We start from the raw sequence: 15,896 nt of genomic DNA, 5'->3' as shown, positions 1-15,896 counted from the left end.
AGGGTAGCCCACAGCCTGAGACCCAAGCAACTGAAGGTGCAGTCAACAATGATGAAGCAATTATAATTGGGAATGCTCAAGGGCCCTGAATTTGGGAGTGCAGGGAGGGGGTGGGGGAGGGGGGTGGGGGCTGGAGGAGATTAGAGGGGCAGGGAACATATAAAATAAGAGATGTAGGACATTCACGATCCTGCTCTGCCATTCATTAAGATCTTGGCTGATTTATTTGTGCTTTGAATTCCACATTCCCATCGACCCCGATAACCTTTGATCACCTTGCCGAACAAGAATCTATTTACCTCCGGCTTAAAAATATTCAATGGCCCTGCCTCCACCGTCTTCGGAGGAAAAGTGTTCCAGAGACGCACATCCCTCAGAAAATAAATTCTCATCTCTGCCTTAATTTTAAATCACCGTCCCCTAGTTCTGGAGAAGAGGAAACATCCTTTCCACGTCCAGCTTGTCAATACCGTTTACGATCTTATATAGCTCAATCAAGCCACCCCTCAACTCTTCTGAACTCCAGTGGAAACGACCCCAGTCTGTTCAACCTCAAACGCATTTGCTTCCTTCCTTAAATAAGGAGACCAAAACTTCCCATAGTATTCGAGGTTTGGTGCCCTGAATAAGTGAAACATAACATCCTTACCTTTATGTTAGATTTCTCTCATAATAGAGAATAGCATTCCACCAGCCCTCTTGCTGCATCTGCCTCCTAACATTTTGTGATGCATGCACGCGGAACATCTGGATCCCTCTGCACCTCAGAATTCTGTAGTCGTTCTCCATTTAAGTAATGCTCTGCTTTTCGTATTCTTCCTGCCAAAGGGAACAACGTCACATTTCCCTACATCATCCCTCACTCAACCCATCGACATCCGTCTGCAACCTCCTTATGTCCTCTTCACAACGTACTTTTGGACCTATCCTTGTGCCACCCACAAAGTTAGCTACCATGCCTTTGTTCTCCTCATCCAAGTCATTGGGTCCATGGTGGGATTTGAAGACAAGGATGAGAATTTAAAGGTAAAAGTCCTAATTACTTGTGCACCAACCCACTTCCTAGTAAGCTCGACTCGTCAGAACAAAAACATCTGTCCTGATCATTCCAAGATCAGAAGGGCAGTTAAGATATCTGGGAATGCTGGATTATGGATGCCTTTTCCCAAATGTGGATGCCATCCAAGCAGGTTGTTTTCCCTCCCTGTTCTTCCTTGAACGAGTACAAAAGTCATGTTTCACTGATGTTCAGACGTTCATGTCTTTCCTTTAAGAAAGATGTAAATCTAGCTCTACTCAAAATAGGGACGTCCTTAAGAAAACTGCAATTTGATGATTTGTTATAGAATCAAAATATTTTAACTCTGTTGAATTTTACAGCACAGCAGCAGACCACTTCACACATTTGGCCAATGTCTGTGTTTGTGCTCCACACTAGTCTCTGCTTACCTTGTTTCATCTCACACACTATGGACATATTCTTTGATTTCTTTCTCCCACATGCATTTATCTCGCTTCCCCTTGAATGCTTCAATCCATTTTGGAATGAGATGAGGAGGAATTTGTTCAGCCAGAGTGGTGAATCGTTGGACAGCTCACCCGGCATCAACCCAGGCACTGGAAACTACCACCGGCAAACCCAGTCCTTTCGCCCATGCAGAATCTCCCTTACTAACTTTGTGCCAAAGTTGGGAGAGCTGTCTCACAGATCAGTCAAGCAACTTCCTGACATAGTCATATTCACAGAGTCAGACCTTACAGACAATGTCCCAGACATCACTCTCAACATTCCTGGCAATGTCCTGTCTCACCGGCAAGACGCGCCCAGAGGTGGCAGCACAGTGGTATACAGTTGGGAGTTGGGAGTCCTCAACATCGACTCTGGACCCCAGGAAGTCTCATGGCTTCAGGTTAAACATGGGCAAGGAAACCTCCTGTTGATTATCACCCACCATCAGCTGATGAATCAGTACTCCTCCATGTTGAACACCATTTGGAGGAAGCACTCAGGGTGGCAAGGATGCAGAATACACTCTGGGTGGGGGTCTTCAATGTCCAAGAGTGGCTTGGTATTACCACCACAGACTGAGCTGGCCAGGTCCTGAAGGACATAACCGCTAGACCGGGAGTGAGCGAACAAGGGAAAAAATATTTGACCTCATCCTCACCAATCTACCTTTGACAATACCGGAAGAAGTGACCATCACCCAGTCCTCGTGGAGACAACGTCACATTGAGGATACCCTCCATCGTCTTGTGTGGCACTACCACCATAGGCTTATAGCATATCTCGCAACTAAAGATTGGGCATCTATGAGGTGCTGTGGCCATCAGCAGAACCAGAATTGTATTCAACCACAATCTGCAAGCTCATGGCTTGGCATATCCCCCACTCTACCATTACCACCAAGCCAGGTAATCAACCCTGGTTCAATAAAGAGGCAGGACAGCATGTTAGGAGCAACACCAGGAGTACTTAAAAATGAAGGGTCAACCTAGTGAAGCTACAACATAGGAGTACCTGCCTGCCAGACAGCATAAGCAACAAGTCATAGACAGAGCTAAGCAATTCCGCAACGATACATCAATTCTAAGCTCTGCAGTGCTGCCACATCCAGCGGTGAATGCGGTGGACAATTGAACAACTCACTGGAGACGGCGGCTACACAAATATTCCATTCTCTATGATGGAGGAGCCAAGCACATCTGTGCAAAAGACAAGGCTGAAGTAACCCCAATAATCTTCAGCCAGAAGTGCTGTGTGGATTTCACCTCCGGAGGTCCCCAGCATCACAGATGGCAGTTTTCAGCCAAAACGGTTCACTCCATGTGATAGCAATAAATAGCTGAAAGCATTGCAAAGGCTCTGGGCCCTGGCAATAGTGCTGAAGGTTTGTGCTCCAGACTGCAAGCCAAACTGCTACCACACTGGCATCTACCCGGCAATGTGGAAAATGGCCCATGTGCATCTTGTACACAAGAAACAGGCCAAATCCAACGCGGCCAATTACCGCCCTATCAGTCTACTCTCCATTATCAGCAAAGTGATGAAGGAGTTATCAACAATGCTATCAAGTGACACTTACGCTGCAATAACCTGCTCACGGTCACTTAGTTTGGGTTCTGCCAGGGTCACTCAGCACCTGACCTCATTACAGCCTTGGTTCAAACATGGACAAGAGCTGAATGCCAGAGGTGAGGTGAGAGTGATTGCCCTGGATATCAAGGCAGCATTTGACCGAGTATGGCCTCAAGGAGCCCTAACTAAACTGGAGTCAATGGGATCAGGGTGAAAAACTTCCACTGGTTGGAGTCACATCTGACACAAAGGAAGGTGGTTGTGGTGGTTGGAGGTCAATCATCTCAGTTCCAGAACGTCACTGCAGGAGTTCTTCAGGGTAGTGTCCTAGGCCCAACCATTTTAGCTGCTTCACAATGACCTCCCTTCTATCATATTGTCAAAGTGGGGCTGTTCGCAGAGGACAGGGTACAGAAGAGGTTTACCAGGATGTGGCCTGGTCTGGAGATATTAACTATATGGAGAGGTTCGATAAACTAGGATGGTTTTCACTGGAATGACAGAGGTTGAGGGGCAACCTGATGGAGGTTAACAAAATTATGAGTGGAATGGACAGAGTGGATAGTCAGACCCTTTTTCCTAAGGTGGAAAAGTCAATTACTATTGGACATAGATTTACGGTGTGAGGGGCGATAGTTTAGAGGAAATGGGTGATGTAAGTTTTGTTTTTTAAAACACAGGAGGGTGGTGAGTGCCTGGAACGTGCTGCCAGGGGAGGCGGTGGAAGCAGATATGATTAACTATCTAAGAGGCATCTTGACGAATACATGAATAGGATGGGAATAGAGGGATACGGGCCTCGAGAGTCCAGAAGGTTTTAGTTCAGACAGGCATCGCCATCAGCACAGGCTTCGAGGGCCGAAGGGCCTGTTCCTGTGCTGTACTGTTCTTGTTCTTTGACTACACAATGTTCAGCACCATTCGCGATGACTCAGATAGTGAAGCAGTCCATGTCCAAATGCAGTAAGACCTGGACAAAATCCAGGCTTGGGCTGACAAGTTACATTCACACCACACAAGTGCCAGGCAATGACCATCTCCTACAAGAGAGGATCTAACCATCGCGACCTTGACATTCAGTGGCATTACCATTGCTGAATCCCCCATAATCAACATCATGGGGCCACCATTGATCAGAAACTGAACTGGACTAGCCATATTAATACTGTGGCTATCAGACTAACTTCCCTCCTGAACACCCCCCCCCCCCCCCCCCCCCCCCCCCAAAAAGCCTGTCCACCATCTGCAAGGTACAAGTTAGGGGTGTAATGGAATACTCTTCACTTGCCTGGATGAGTGCAGCTCCAACAACACCCAAGAAGCTAGACACCATCCCAGGACAAAGCAGCTCATTTAATTGGCACCCCTCCTACATTCAATCCCCCCACCACCAATGAACAAAGGCAGCCGCATGTGCCATCTACACAATGCACTGCAGTAACTCACCAAGGCAGCACATTCCAAACCCATGACCACGACAATCTAGAAGGACAAGAGTAGCAGATACCTGAGAACCCCACCACCTGGAGGTTCCCCTCCAAATCACTCACCATCCTGACTTGGAAATGTATCGTCATTCCTTCACTGTCACTGGGTCATACTCCCTCCCTAACAGCATTGTAGATGTCTCTACACCTCGGGGACTGCAGCGGTTCAACGAAGGCAACTCACCACCACCTTCTGAAGGGCAATTAGGGATGAGCGACGTCTACAGCATAAATTAATTTTAAAAAATCTCGACCCCTGAGGAACGTCACCATCTAACAGTAATCTAATCGTTCAAGAAGTAGGGTCACCCACTGGCAGCGTGGCCGGTCCACATTTCCACTGGAAGCAGTTTACCCAATAAAACGGAAGTGAGTGGGACTAATTGGGATTGCTTTTTGAAAGAGCCAGTTCAGACTCAATGGGCCAAATGGCCTCCTTCTGCATTGTATTACTGCATAATGCTAGGATAGAGCACAAAACCAGGGAGGGGGATCAGAGACCTCCCTAGGCAGCCATGTGATCGGCCCCACTCCTTTACTGCATAAGATCCCCAGTAACAAGATTCCTCTGTTCGTAGTAACTAAGGAGGCCAGCAGATGATACCATGTTTAGCTGGTTTTGGAAACCAGCTCCTCAATTAAAATAAAATAGCTGCCAATCACCAACACATCGACGTCAGAAACAGTTGTTTTTGGCCCGGGGGGGGGGGGGGTTGGCCTTTGCAGGTGGACGACAATCTACATTTAAAATAACCCACTTGCAGGGTTAGAATCTTTTCATCCATCCTGTACACACAAGCGGCCTTATATTATCGCCAAAGTAAAAGAGATGGGCTACTTGCAAATTCATGTACAAGTTCAGTTCAAGGTCTGATATGGTTTCGGAGAACTGATGTTACCCAAAGTAGATATTGTTTTTGACACAAATCCAAACAATAAGTGCTTGATTTAATCCCTTTACAGAGGAAAGTTTCTAGAAGTTAGTCCATTAGACTTCAGTGCCTTCAGCCAAGTGAAGTGAATTTACACCCGTCACCATGTTTAATAGTCCTTCTAAAACACATCTACTAACACAGTGACAGCCAGCCAATGTTTTATTGTCAAATTAATCGAACTATTTATATTTACACAAATCTTCAACGTCTACATTTAAGATCAGGACAATGAAGGGCAGAACATAATGAGACTCGCTGAGCTTGAGAGCTAGAAAAGATTTGCTTTGCATCATAAAGATACACCATCCATTTAAGGGACTAAAATATCGCGACATTTTTAGACGAGAAAGAGATAACCAATCTACTTGTTGAGAGACAGGCAGCAAAGAAAACAATGAAGAATCCAGGTTGCAGTTGAGCCCAGTGAGCTAAGGGTTTCATTAACTATTTGATCTCCATGTTCGGAGAGGGCGCAGGGATGTCTTGGTTACTTCTTTCCCAAAAAAAAAAGGCCATGCCTTTAGCATACCATGAAAAAAGTACTTGCAAATTGCCAAGACAGAACCCAGCCTTGAATACATTTGAGGCCCACGAAACAAGCTGAGTCCTCTCCCTCCCACACTCCAACAACAAAGTAATTTCAGCACCTAAACCTCATACATGATAAATTACCTGTTCTTGAATTTTGAATATTTGCTGCTATTCCAGTAAGTGGTATATAGAACAGTTACCAACCTTGAAGAAGTTCCATGCAGAATGAGATCCAAGATGGGCTGATACTTCCTCAATGTTTTGAAACATTCATTTTTTTTGGTGCACCAGACGCAACTCTTTGGTCACAGGCTGGAACAACTAGCACAAGGGGGCAAGACACTCTGATAATTAAGACCCATTCGTACAATTGGTTCTCTGAATTTGGGAGGTTTCTGGATTATTCACATTTCCCTGTCCACGGACACATTGGGTTGGGCTCAAGAGCTAAACCTTGCCCTTTCAGGACAGGAGTGCACTGTTGGCCTCTGGAGAGACCCGGCCACACGGATAGAGATTTGAAGCTGCAGTGTCAATATTGTAGCTGACCACGATTGCCACCACTGCAGCTTAGCGAAGCAGAGAAACACATCCAGTACCTCTAATTTTACAGATACCAAAGGTCTATATGAGGTTTTCACTGGGGTGAAAAGGAATCATAGAATTTATAGTGCAGGAGGCGGCCATTTGGCCCATCGAGTCTGCACGCTTGGAAAGAGCACCCTACTTAAGCCCACGCCTCCACCCTATCCCCATAACCCAGTAACCCCACCTAACCTTTTTTGGACACTGAGGGCAATTTATCATGGCCAATCCACCTAACATGCACATCTTTGGACTGTGGGAGGAAACTGGAGCACCCGGAAGAAACCCATGCAGACACGGCGAGAACGTGCAGACTCCACACAGACTGTGACCCGAGTCGGGAATCGAACCTGGGACCCTGGAGCTGTGAAGCAACTGTGCTAACCACTATGCTATTGTGCTGCCCACAGTACTTTAATAAATTGCAGAATTGAACAATATATATGAACATACAAATGAGGAACAGGAGTAGGCTACTCGGGCCTGCTGCGCCATTCAATAAGAGCAACCCAATCTGATTGTAACCTCGACTCCACATTCCCGCTTACCCCAGATATCCTCTCACCTCCCGCCCCCCCCATGCTTACCAAGAATCTATCCACCTCTGCCTTAAAAATATTCAACAACTCTGCTTCCACCACCTTTTGAGGAAGAGAGTTCTAAAGACTCACTAACCTCACCAAAAAATGTTTCATCTGCCTTAAATGGGCAGTGACTCCTCGTTCCCGATTCTCCCACAAGAGGAAACATCCTCTCGAAATCCACCTGTTTAGACCCTTCAGGGCTTTGTGTTTCAATCAAGTTGCCTCTTTTTTAAACTCCAGCAGATACAAGCCTCGTTCTGTTTGACCTTTCCTCATAAGGCAACCCTTCCATTCTGCATGCAAGTCGAACAAATCTTCTTGGAATGCTTCCAGTGCACAGAATAAAATATAAATATAGCTTTACAATGCTAGCAAATCCATACTTTAAAAGCTTAGATAACACCTTTCCCAATCACAGGCTACCCCCAAAATATTTTGTAGCCAATGAAATACATCTGAAGTGCAATGGCGGATAAGCAGCTGCCAATTTAAGCACAGCAAGATCCCACAAACAGCGCTACAATAAAGACCAGATATTCTGTTTGAGCAAGCTTTGTTGATGGATAACTGTTGACCCGAGCACGAGAAAACCCCTGCTCTTCTCTTCTTCAAATTACACCACAAGATCTTTTACCCGACTCGAGGGGTCCCCCAGATTGATACTCACCTGAATGATGGTACCGACGACAACAGGGCACCCCCCCCCCCCCCCCCCCCACCACCCCCGGCCCGGAAACGTCACCTAGATTTTGTGCTTCAGTTTCTGAGAGTGGGAACTGGAACCCAGAACCTCTTGCTTCTGAACACTGAGCAATGGCTGGTACAAGAAAAAAAAAAATCTCTTCCTCCTTAGCAACACACAGCATCGTGCCCTCTTGGTTATTGCTCTGCATACCCACAAACTAAAATATTAGTGCCATAAGCTGTAGTGCCACTGAGGCACTCTGGGATTTTTTTGGACATGCTTTCCAATAATACGGCTCGAAGAGTTCTTTTCCTTAATCACATCATGCAGATTAAAGTTCTTCTGCAGGAAGGAACTCTCACCTTTGGATTAGTATTTTGCCATTTCTGCTCAATTCATTTCTCTCATTGTTCAGCCTACAAAGACTGCTGGGTATGGCCAGAATACAGGGTCAATTTGCATATGAATTGAGACTCGGACAAAGGGGCCCATGAGGCTCAACTGATAATATTCCAAAAGGAATTTCATGAAATTTTTAAAGGATAATCTTTCTTTGAGAAGGGAGAGCTCTAGCAAGATATTTTAATGGGGGAAAAGTGCAGTTCTCATTCCCCCCCCCCCCCCCCCCCCCCCCCCCCAACACAAATATGGGGCTGGTTTAGCACAGTGGGCTAAACAGCTGGCTTGTACGGCAGAACAATGCCAGCAGCGCGGGTTCAATTCCCGTACCGGCCTCCCCGAACAAGCGGCGGAATGCGGCAACTAGGGGCTTTTCACAGTAACTTCATTGAAGCCTACTTGTGACAATTACCGATTATTATTATTCATAATAATGGAAGGATTTGTTACAATAACCAAAATATTCAGCGCTCCATCCTGTTACATCCTTGTTGGGATTGAGAAAAGCAAAAGGATTTATAATTTAAATTAGGAACCAGGTGGTTCAGAGAATTCAGCCTTTTCTTTTTGCAAAGTTACCACAAGGACATCCGTGTCACATTTTACAAGGCTGTCATTGGCCGTTCAATGTTTCTCTTCAAAAATTTGTAACTTTGACAAATGTTCAAAATTGCTTTTCTCACAAATTAGCTCATTCGAGGCTGTGCATCTCACTAACTGTATATTAATGTAAAGTACTCCACAAAAAATATAAATCCGAACCACTACAGGCAGTGAGAGACTTGCAGGAAGTATCTGCTACATGTAATGATTTTACCATTATCTGGGACTTAAACATCTCTATTGTCTGGTACAAAACTGTGCATCCTCCAATATGGTGGCACGGTGGTTAGCACTGCTGCCTCCCAGCTCCAGGGACCCAGGTTCAACTGCAGCCTCGGGTGACTGTCCGTGCGGAGTCTGCACGTTCTCCCAGTGTCTGCATGGGTTTCCTCCAGGTGCTCCGGTTTTCTTCAGTCCAAAGATGTGCAGGTTAGGTGGATTGGCAACGCTAAATTGCCCCATAATGTCCAAAAGGTGAGGTGGGGTTACTGGGTTACGGGGATAGGGTGGAGACATGAGCTTAAGTAGGGTACTCTCTCCAAGGGCTGGTGCAAGCTCGATGGGCCGAATTTCTTCAGCCAGAGGGTGGTGAATCTGTGGAACTCTTTGCCGCAGAAGGCTGTGGAGGCCAAATCACCGAGTGTCTTTAAGACAGAGATGGATAGGTTTTTGATTAATAAGGGGATCAGGGGTTATGGGGAGAAGGAAGGAGAAAGGGGATGAGAAAATATCAGCCATGATTGAATGGCGGAGCAGACTCGATGGGCCGAGTGGCCTAATTCTGCTCCTTTGTCTTCTGGTCTTTTTAGGGGAAAGAGCAGCAGCAGCAGCCAGAGGAGTAACACCACGGCTGGCTTTGTTGTTAAGCAGGGAGGGACAAAGCACAGAAGAGCAACAGGTAGTGGACTCTACAGTCAGGGAAACAGATAGACACTTCTGTGGAGGTGAAAGGCTTGAGTATGATATTTTGCCTCCCTGGTGCCAGGGTCCAGGATGTCTCTGAATGTGCAGGGGGCATTCTGAAGGGGGAGGATGAACAGCCAGAGGTTGTGGCACATATTAGTACTAACAGCATAGGCAGGAAGTGTGACGAGGAACTCCAGCCAGAGTTTAGGGAGTAAACAGGACGTTGTAATCTTGGGATTACTCCCTGTGTCACGTACCAGTGAGGCTAGAAATAGGATGATAGTGCAGCTAAACACGTGGCTAAACAGCTGGTGTAGGAGGGAGGGTTTCAGATATCTGGACCATTAGAACCTCTTCTAGGGTAGGTGGGACTTGTACAAGAAGGACGGGTTGCATCTAAACTGGAGGGGCACTGATATCCTGGCCGTGAGGTTTGCTAGTATCACACGGGAGGGTTTAAGCTAGTGTGGCAGGGGGGTGGGAACTGGAGCAATCGGTCAGAAGGTGAAATAACTGAGGGGCAAGTAGAGAATAGGGCCGGTAAGACTGAGAGGAAGAGCAGACAGGGAGATGTTGCTGAACACAGCAGGACTGGTGGTCTGAAGTGTATTTGTGGCAATGCGAGAAGTATAACAGGTAAGGGGCTTGATTAAGGGAGGGACAGGATTGGCAGCTAAACGTTACAGGATTTCGAGGTTTCAGGTGGGATGGAGGGGAATGTAAAAGGGGTGGAGGATTTGCACTATTGGTGAGGGAGAATATCAAAGCTGTAATGTGGGAGGACACCTCAAGAGGGTTCATGCAGCGAGGCAATATGGGTAGAGCTCAGGAATAGGAGGGGTGCAGTCGCAATGTTGGGGGTTTACTATAGGTCTCCCAACAGCCAGCAGGAGATAGAGGAGCAGATATGTAGCAGATTTTGGAAAGGTGTAAAAGCAACAGGATTGTTTGTAAGGAGCATCCAGGAGGGCTTCTTGAAACAATATGCAGATAGTCAAACTATGGAAGGGGCCATACTGGACTTGGAATGAGCCCGGCCAGGTGGTCGAAGTTTCAGTCTGGGAGCATTTCGGAAACAGTGATCACACTTGGAATATTGTGTTCGATTCTGGTCACCACACTATCAGAAGGATGTGGAGACTTTCGAGAGGGTACAAACAAGGTTTCCCAGGATGTTGCCTGGTATGTACGGCATTAGACATGAGGAGAGGTTGGATAAACTCTGTTTGTTCTCAGTGGAACGAAGGAGGTTGAGGGGTCACCTGATACAAGTCTACAAGCTTATGAAGGACATGGACAGTGTGGATAGTCACAAGCTTTTTGGGCCAGGGAGGAAAAGTTAATTACTAGGGGACTTAGGTTTAAGGTGTGAGGGGCAAAGTTGAGAGGAGATGTGATAGGGAAGTTTTTTTTTTTACACAGAGGGTAGTGGGTGCTGGAACTCGCTAGCGGAGGTGGTGGTGGAATCAGGGGGCATTTTGACAAATACATGAATAGGTTGGGAATAGAGGAACACAGACCTCGGAAGTGCAGAAGATTTTAGGTTAAACAGGCAGCATGGTCGGCGCAGGTTTGGAGGGCCAAAGAGCCTGTTCCTGTGCTGTACTTTTCTTTCTTCTCAACCAGGTGCAATGATTCATCTCACCTAAATCCTGTGGTACGTTGCAACACATTTCTGCACAAAGAATTTCTCCTTATCTCTCTCCTTACCCGCAGGAAAAATGTTTAAATTGAAGGCTCCCAACATACAATCACTTATTCCCTGAACTTTTCTGTCTTCTCACAAGTACAATGTCTAACACATGCTTCAGCGAATCCCTAAAGTGCAGGAAGAGACCATTCCGGCAATTGAGTCAGCACTGACCCTCCAAAAGACCACCCTACCTAGACCCAATACCTTGCCCTATCCCCGTAAACCCACCTAACCGTTGGGACTCTGAAGGGCAATTTAGCACGGCCAATTCACGTAGCCTACACATCTTTGGGAGGGAACCGATACAGACATGGGGAGAATGTACAAACTCGATACAGACAGCCACCCGAGGTTGGAATCGAACCTGGGTCCCTGGCGCTGTGAGGCAGCAGTGCTAATCACGGTGTCACAGTGCCGCGTTATTTTCTTGTGTCCAACATGTTGAAATGCATCATTCCTCCCTAAAACGTTGGAAATTTTACTTATCTCCGGCGTTCTTTTCTCGTCCAACTTGCAGCCATTTACAATGGAGCCATCCTATCTTTACTCCCAATTTACCGCATCTTTTAATATCGTGTCGCTTCAGTACATTGAATGCAGAGTTCATTTATAACTTTCTTGTCCAATAGACTCTTCCCATGTCCTTTCTCCTCTTCCCCCCATCCCCCAGCAGCTGTGTTAATCCTCAAATGCAATGAAAACTAAATTGATTTCCAATCTTGGCAGGATAAGCAAGCAATATTATTAATATCTCTTGCAATTCAATTTTCCTTCAAGATTCATCAATCCAGCTTCCTTTCTGTGTGGGCATGCCTCCTCTGAACATCAGCTTTGCTAACATAGACAATTAATATAATGCAGGATTGAAAATGCACTGTACTGAGTTTTAAGAGGGCAAGGGCACGCGAGCTTGTGTCCAGGATGCTCGGCTGTGAGCTTGACCCGTCTAACTATACCGAAGCAAGGTAGTCCGGACTTTTGACCTTTCCCCCACAGAGAGAGGGGACCAGTAATTCTACAAACCGTTCACATAAATCCTTCAACCATCAGTCACAAGCCTATTTCGAGGAGAAATCAGTTCAGGTGATCAGAGCATAGAAACAGGAGACTAGTCAGCCCCCCAAAGAACAAAGAAAAGTACAGCACAGGAACAGGCCCTTCGGCCCTCCAAGCCTGTGCCGACCATGCTGCCCGTCTAAACTAAAATATTCTACGCTTCCTGGGTCCGTATCCCTCTAATCCCATCCTATTCATGTATTTGTCAAGATGCCCCTTAAACACCACTATCGTCCCTGCTTCCACCACCTCCTCCGGCAGCAAGTTCCAGGCACCCACTACCCTCTGTGTAAAAAAACTTGCCTCGTACATCTGCTCTAAACCTTGCCCCTCGCATCTTAAACCTATGCCCCCTAGTAATTTACCCCTCTACCCTGGGAAAAAGACTCTGACTATCCACCCTGTCTATGCCCCTCATAATTTTGTAGACCTCTATCAGGTCGCCCCTCAACCTCCATCGTTCCAGTGAGAACAAACCGAGTTCAGAGAGAGAAAAGCAATTAACTACGGATGCTGGAATCTGAAACGAAAGGGAAAATGCTGGAAAATCTCAGCAAGTCTGGCAGCATCTGTAGGGAGAGAAAAGAGCCAACGTTTCGAGTCCGATGACTCTTTGTCAAAGCTTTGACAAAGAGTCATCGGACTCGAAACATTGGCTCTTTTCTCTCCCTACAGATGCTGCCAGACTTGCTGAGAGTTTCCAGCATTTTCCCTTTCGAGTTTATTCAACATCTCCTCATAGCTAATGCCCTCCATACCAGGCAACATCCTGGTAAATCTCTTCTGCACCCTCGCTAAAGCCTCCACATCCTTCTGGTAGTGTGGCAACCAGAATTGAACACTGTACTCCAAGTGTGGCCTAACTAAGGTTCTATACAGCGGCAACATGACTTGCCAATTTTTATACTCAATGCCTCGGCCAATGAAGGCAAGCATGCCGTTTGCCTTCTTGACTATCTTCTCCACCTGTGTTGCCCTTTTCAGTGATCTGTGGACTTGTAAACCTAGATCTCTCTGACTGTCAATACTCTTGAGGGTTCTACCATTCACTGCATGTTCCCTACCTGTATTAGACCCTCCAAAATGCATTACCTCACATTTGTCCGGATTAAACACCATCTGCCATCTCTCCGCCAAGGTCACCAAACAATCTAAATCCTGCTGTATCCTCTGACAGTCCTCATCGCTATCTGCAATTCCACCAACCTTTGTGTCGTCCGCAAACTTGTTAATCAGACCAGTTACATTTTCCTCCAAATCATTTATATATATACACGAACAGCAAAGGTCCCAGCACTGATCCCTGCGGAACACCACATCACAGCTCTCCAATCAGAAAAGCACCCTTCTATTTCTACTCTCTGCCTTCTATGACCTAGCCAGCTCTGTATTCATCCTGTCAGTTCACCACTGATCCCGTGTGACTTCACCTTTTGTACCAGTCTGCCATGAGGGACCTTGTCAAAGGCCTTACTGAAGTCCATATGGACAAAATCCACTGCCCTACCTGCATCAATCATTTTTGTGACCTCCTCGAAAAACTATCAAGTTAGTGAGACCCAACCTCCCGTTCACAAAACCATGCTGCCTCTCGCTAATACGTCCCCCTGCTTCCAAATGGGAGTAGATCCTGTCTCGAAGAATTCTCTCCAGTAACTTCCCTACCGTAAGGCTCACTTGCATATAGTTCCTGGATTGCCCTTGAAACAAAGGAATAATATTGGCTATTCTCCAGTCCTCCGGGACATCACCTGAAGACAGTGAGGCTCCAAAGATTTCTGTCAAGGCCTCAACAATTTCCTCTCTTGCCACCTTCAGTATTCTGGGGTAGATCCCATCAGGCCCTGGGGACTTATCTGCCATAATATTTTTCAAGACGCCCAACACCTCGCCTTTTTGGATCTCAATGTGACCCAGGCTATCTACACGCCCTTCTCCAGACTCAACATCCACCAATTTCTTCTCTTTGGTGAATACCGATGCAAAGTATTAATTTAGTACCTCGCCCATTTCCTCTGGCTCCACACATAGATTCCCTTCCCTGACCTTCAGTGGGCCAACCCTTTCCCTGGCTACCCTCTTGCTCTTTATGTACGTGTAACCTCTTCAACAAATCACTTAAAATTACTAATCAGTATCTTAACTCTGTTTACACGTCTTGGTAAAATATGTGGGCAGTACGGTAGCACAGTGGGCAGCACAAGTGGATAGCCCTGTGGCTTCACAGCACCAGGGTCCCAGCTTCGATTCCCCGCTGGGTCACTGTCTGTGCGGAGTCTGCACGTTCTCCCCGTGCCTGCGTGGGTTTCCTCCGGGTGCTCCGGTTTCCTCCTACAGTCCAAAGACGTGCAGGTTAGGTGGATTGGCCATGATAAATTGCCCTTAGTGACCAAAAAGGATTGGGAGGGGTTGTTGGGTTACGGGGATAGGGTGGAAGATGAGGGCTTAAGTGGGTCAGTGCAGACTCGATGGGCCGGGTGGCATCCTTTTGCACTGTATGTTCTATGTCTACCCCTCATTTTCCTAATCTAACAAAAGGATTAAAAGGATCTAACAATCCCGGATCTTTGCAGGAGAGAAGCGAAGAGATTTCACTCCTTTTTGCACTTGCTATGATGTTACAATTGCGCCCCTCGTCCCCACAGAGGAAATAGGTTCTCATTATGTACCTTTGAAAATCCACTAATCATTTGAAAACACCTTAAATAGGTCACCCCTTAATTTTCTTCACTCATAGGAATATAAACCTAGTCTATGCAACTGGTCTTATGGTCAGTTCCAGCCCACCTTTGCAAATGGGAAAAGTCATGACAGAACTCAAAAGTAGGGTAACATTAAAAAGTTCAACATCACATGCAAAAATATACAAACGTTAACTTACAAGGAGCATAGAACATGACCAAGGCTTGCTTCTTTTTCTTCATGAATTCCTTAAAATCTTCAGCACCGAGGTGGGTGACACTGGTCTGCTGCTCGTCCCAAGACTGTTCTGGTGGTGGAGGGGCTTGAGGACTATTGGTGGGGTGGGGGTGAAGAGGAGATGATTGGGGGCGGGGGGGGGGAAGAAAAAAAGAAAGAGGAAATGAAAGTGCATTCCAGGAAAACAACTTGAGATTCTTGTCTGTGCTTCACCATCCTAACTCGGTTTCAATCCATCGTATTCAAGTGGCCTCCTCCATTTCTACACTCTTCCTTCCAAACTGGATGAACTCTTCGTTCCCCTAGATTGATGTGGGTGATCACTTGTTTTAAGGTCTACTTTCTGTTCTGGAAATCCCTCCTCAATCTTGCCCTCTGGCCACCTCCTACCTGGCTTCCTACAAGCCCTCATTTACAGCTCTTTCTGCTTTTCT

General features: G+C 46.4%; 1 protein-coding gene across 2 annotated transcripts in view; it reads right to left on the bottom strand.

The window, feature by feature from the left end:
* The window catches only part of pdia5 (protein disulfide isomerase family A, member 5), a 161,436-nt gene that overhangs the window by 48,851 nt on the left and 96,689 nt on the right, over window positions 1-15,896 (bottom strand). For both annotated transcript variants that reach the window (XR_005459822.1, XM_038790082.1), the window contains exon 14: window positions 15,425-15,555. Coding sequence is in view for 1 of the 2 variants with exons in the window: in XM_038790082.1 (XP_038646010.1) it covers window positions 15,425-15,555 (131 nt within the window). In the remaining variant the exon portion in view is untranslated. The remainder of the gene's footprint in view (window positions 1-15,424; window positions 15,556-15,896) is intronic.

The sequence above is a fragment of the Scyliorhinus canicula genome, chromosome 2 (assembly GCF_902713615.1).
Source record: "Scyliorhinus canicula chromosome 2, sScyCan1.1, whole genome shotgun sequence".
NCBI lineage: Eukaryota > Metazoa > Chordata > Chondrichthyes > Carcharhiniformes > Scyliorhinidae > Scyliorhinus > Scyliorhinus canicula.
The sequence above is the reverse complement of the archived record's forward strand: the minus strand, read 5'-3'. Positions and strand labels throughout refer to the sequence as shown.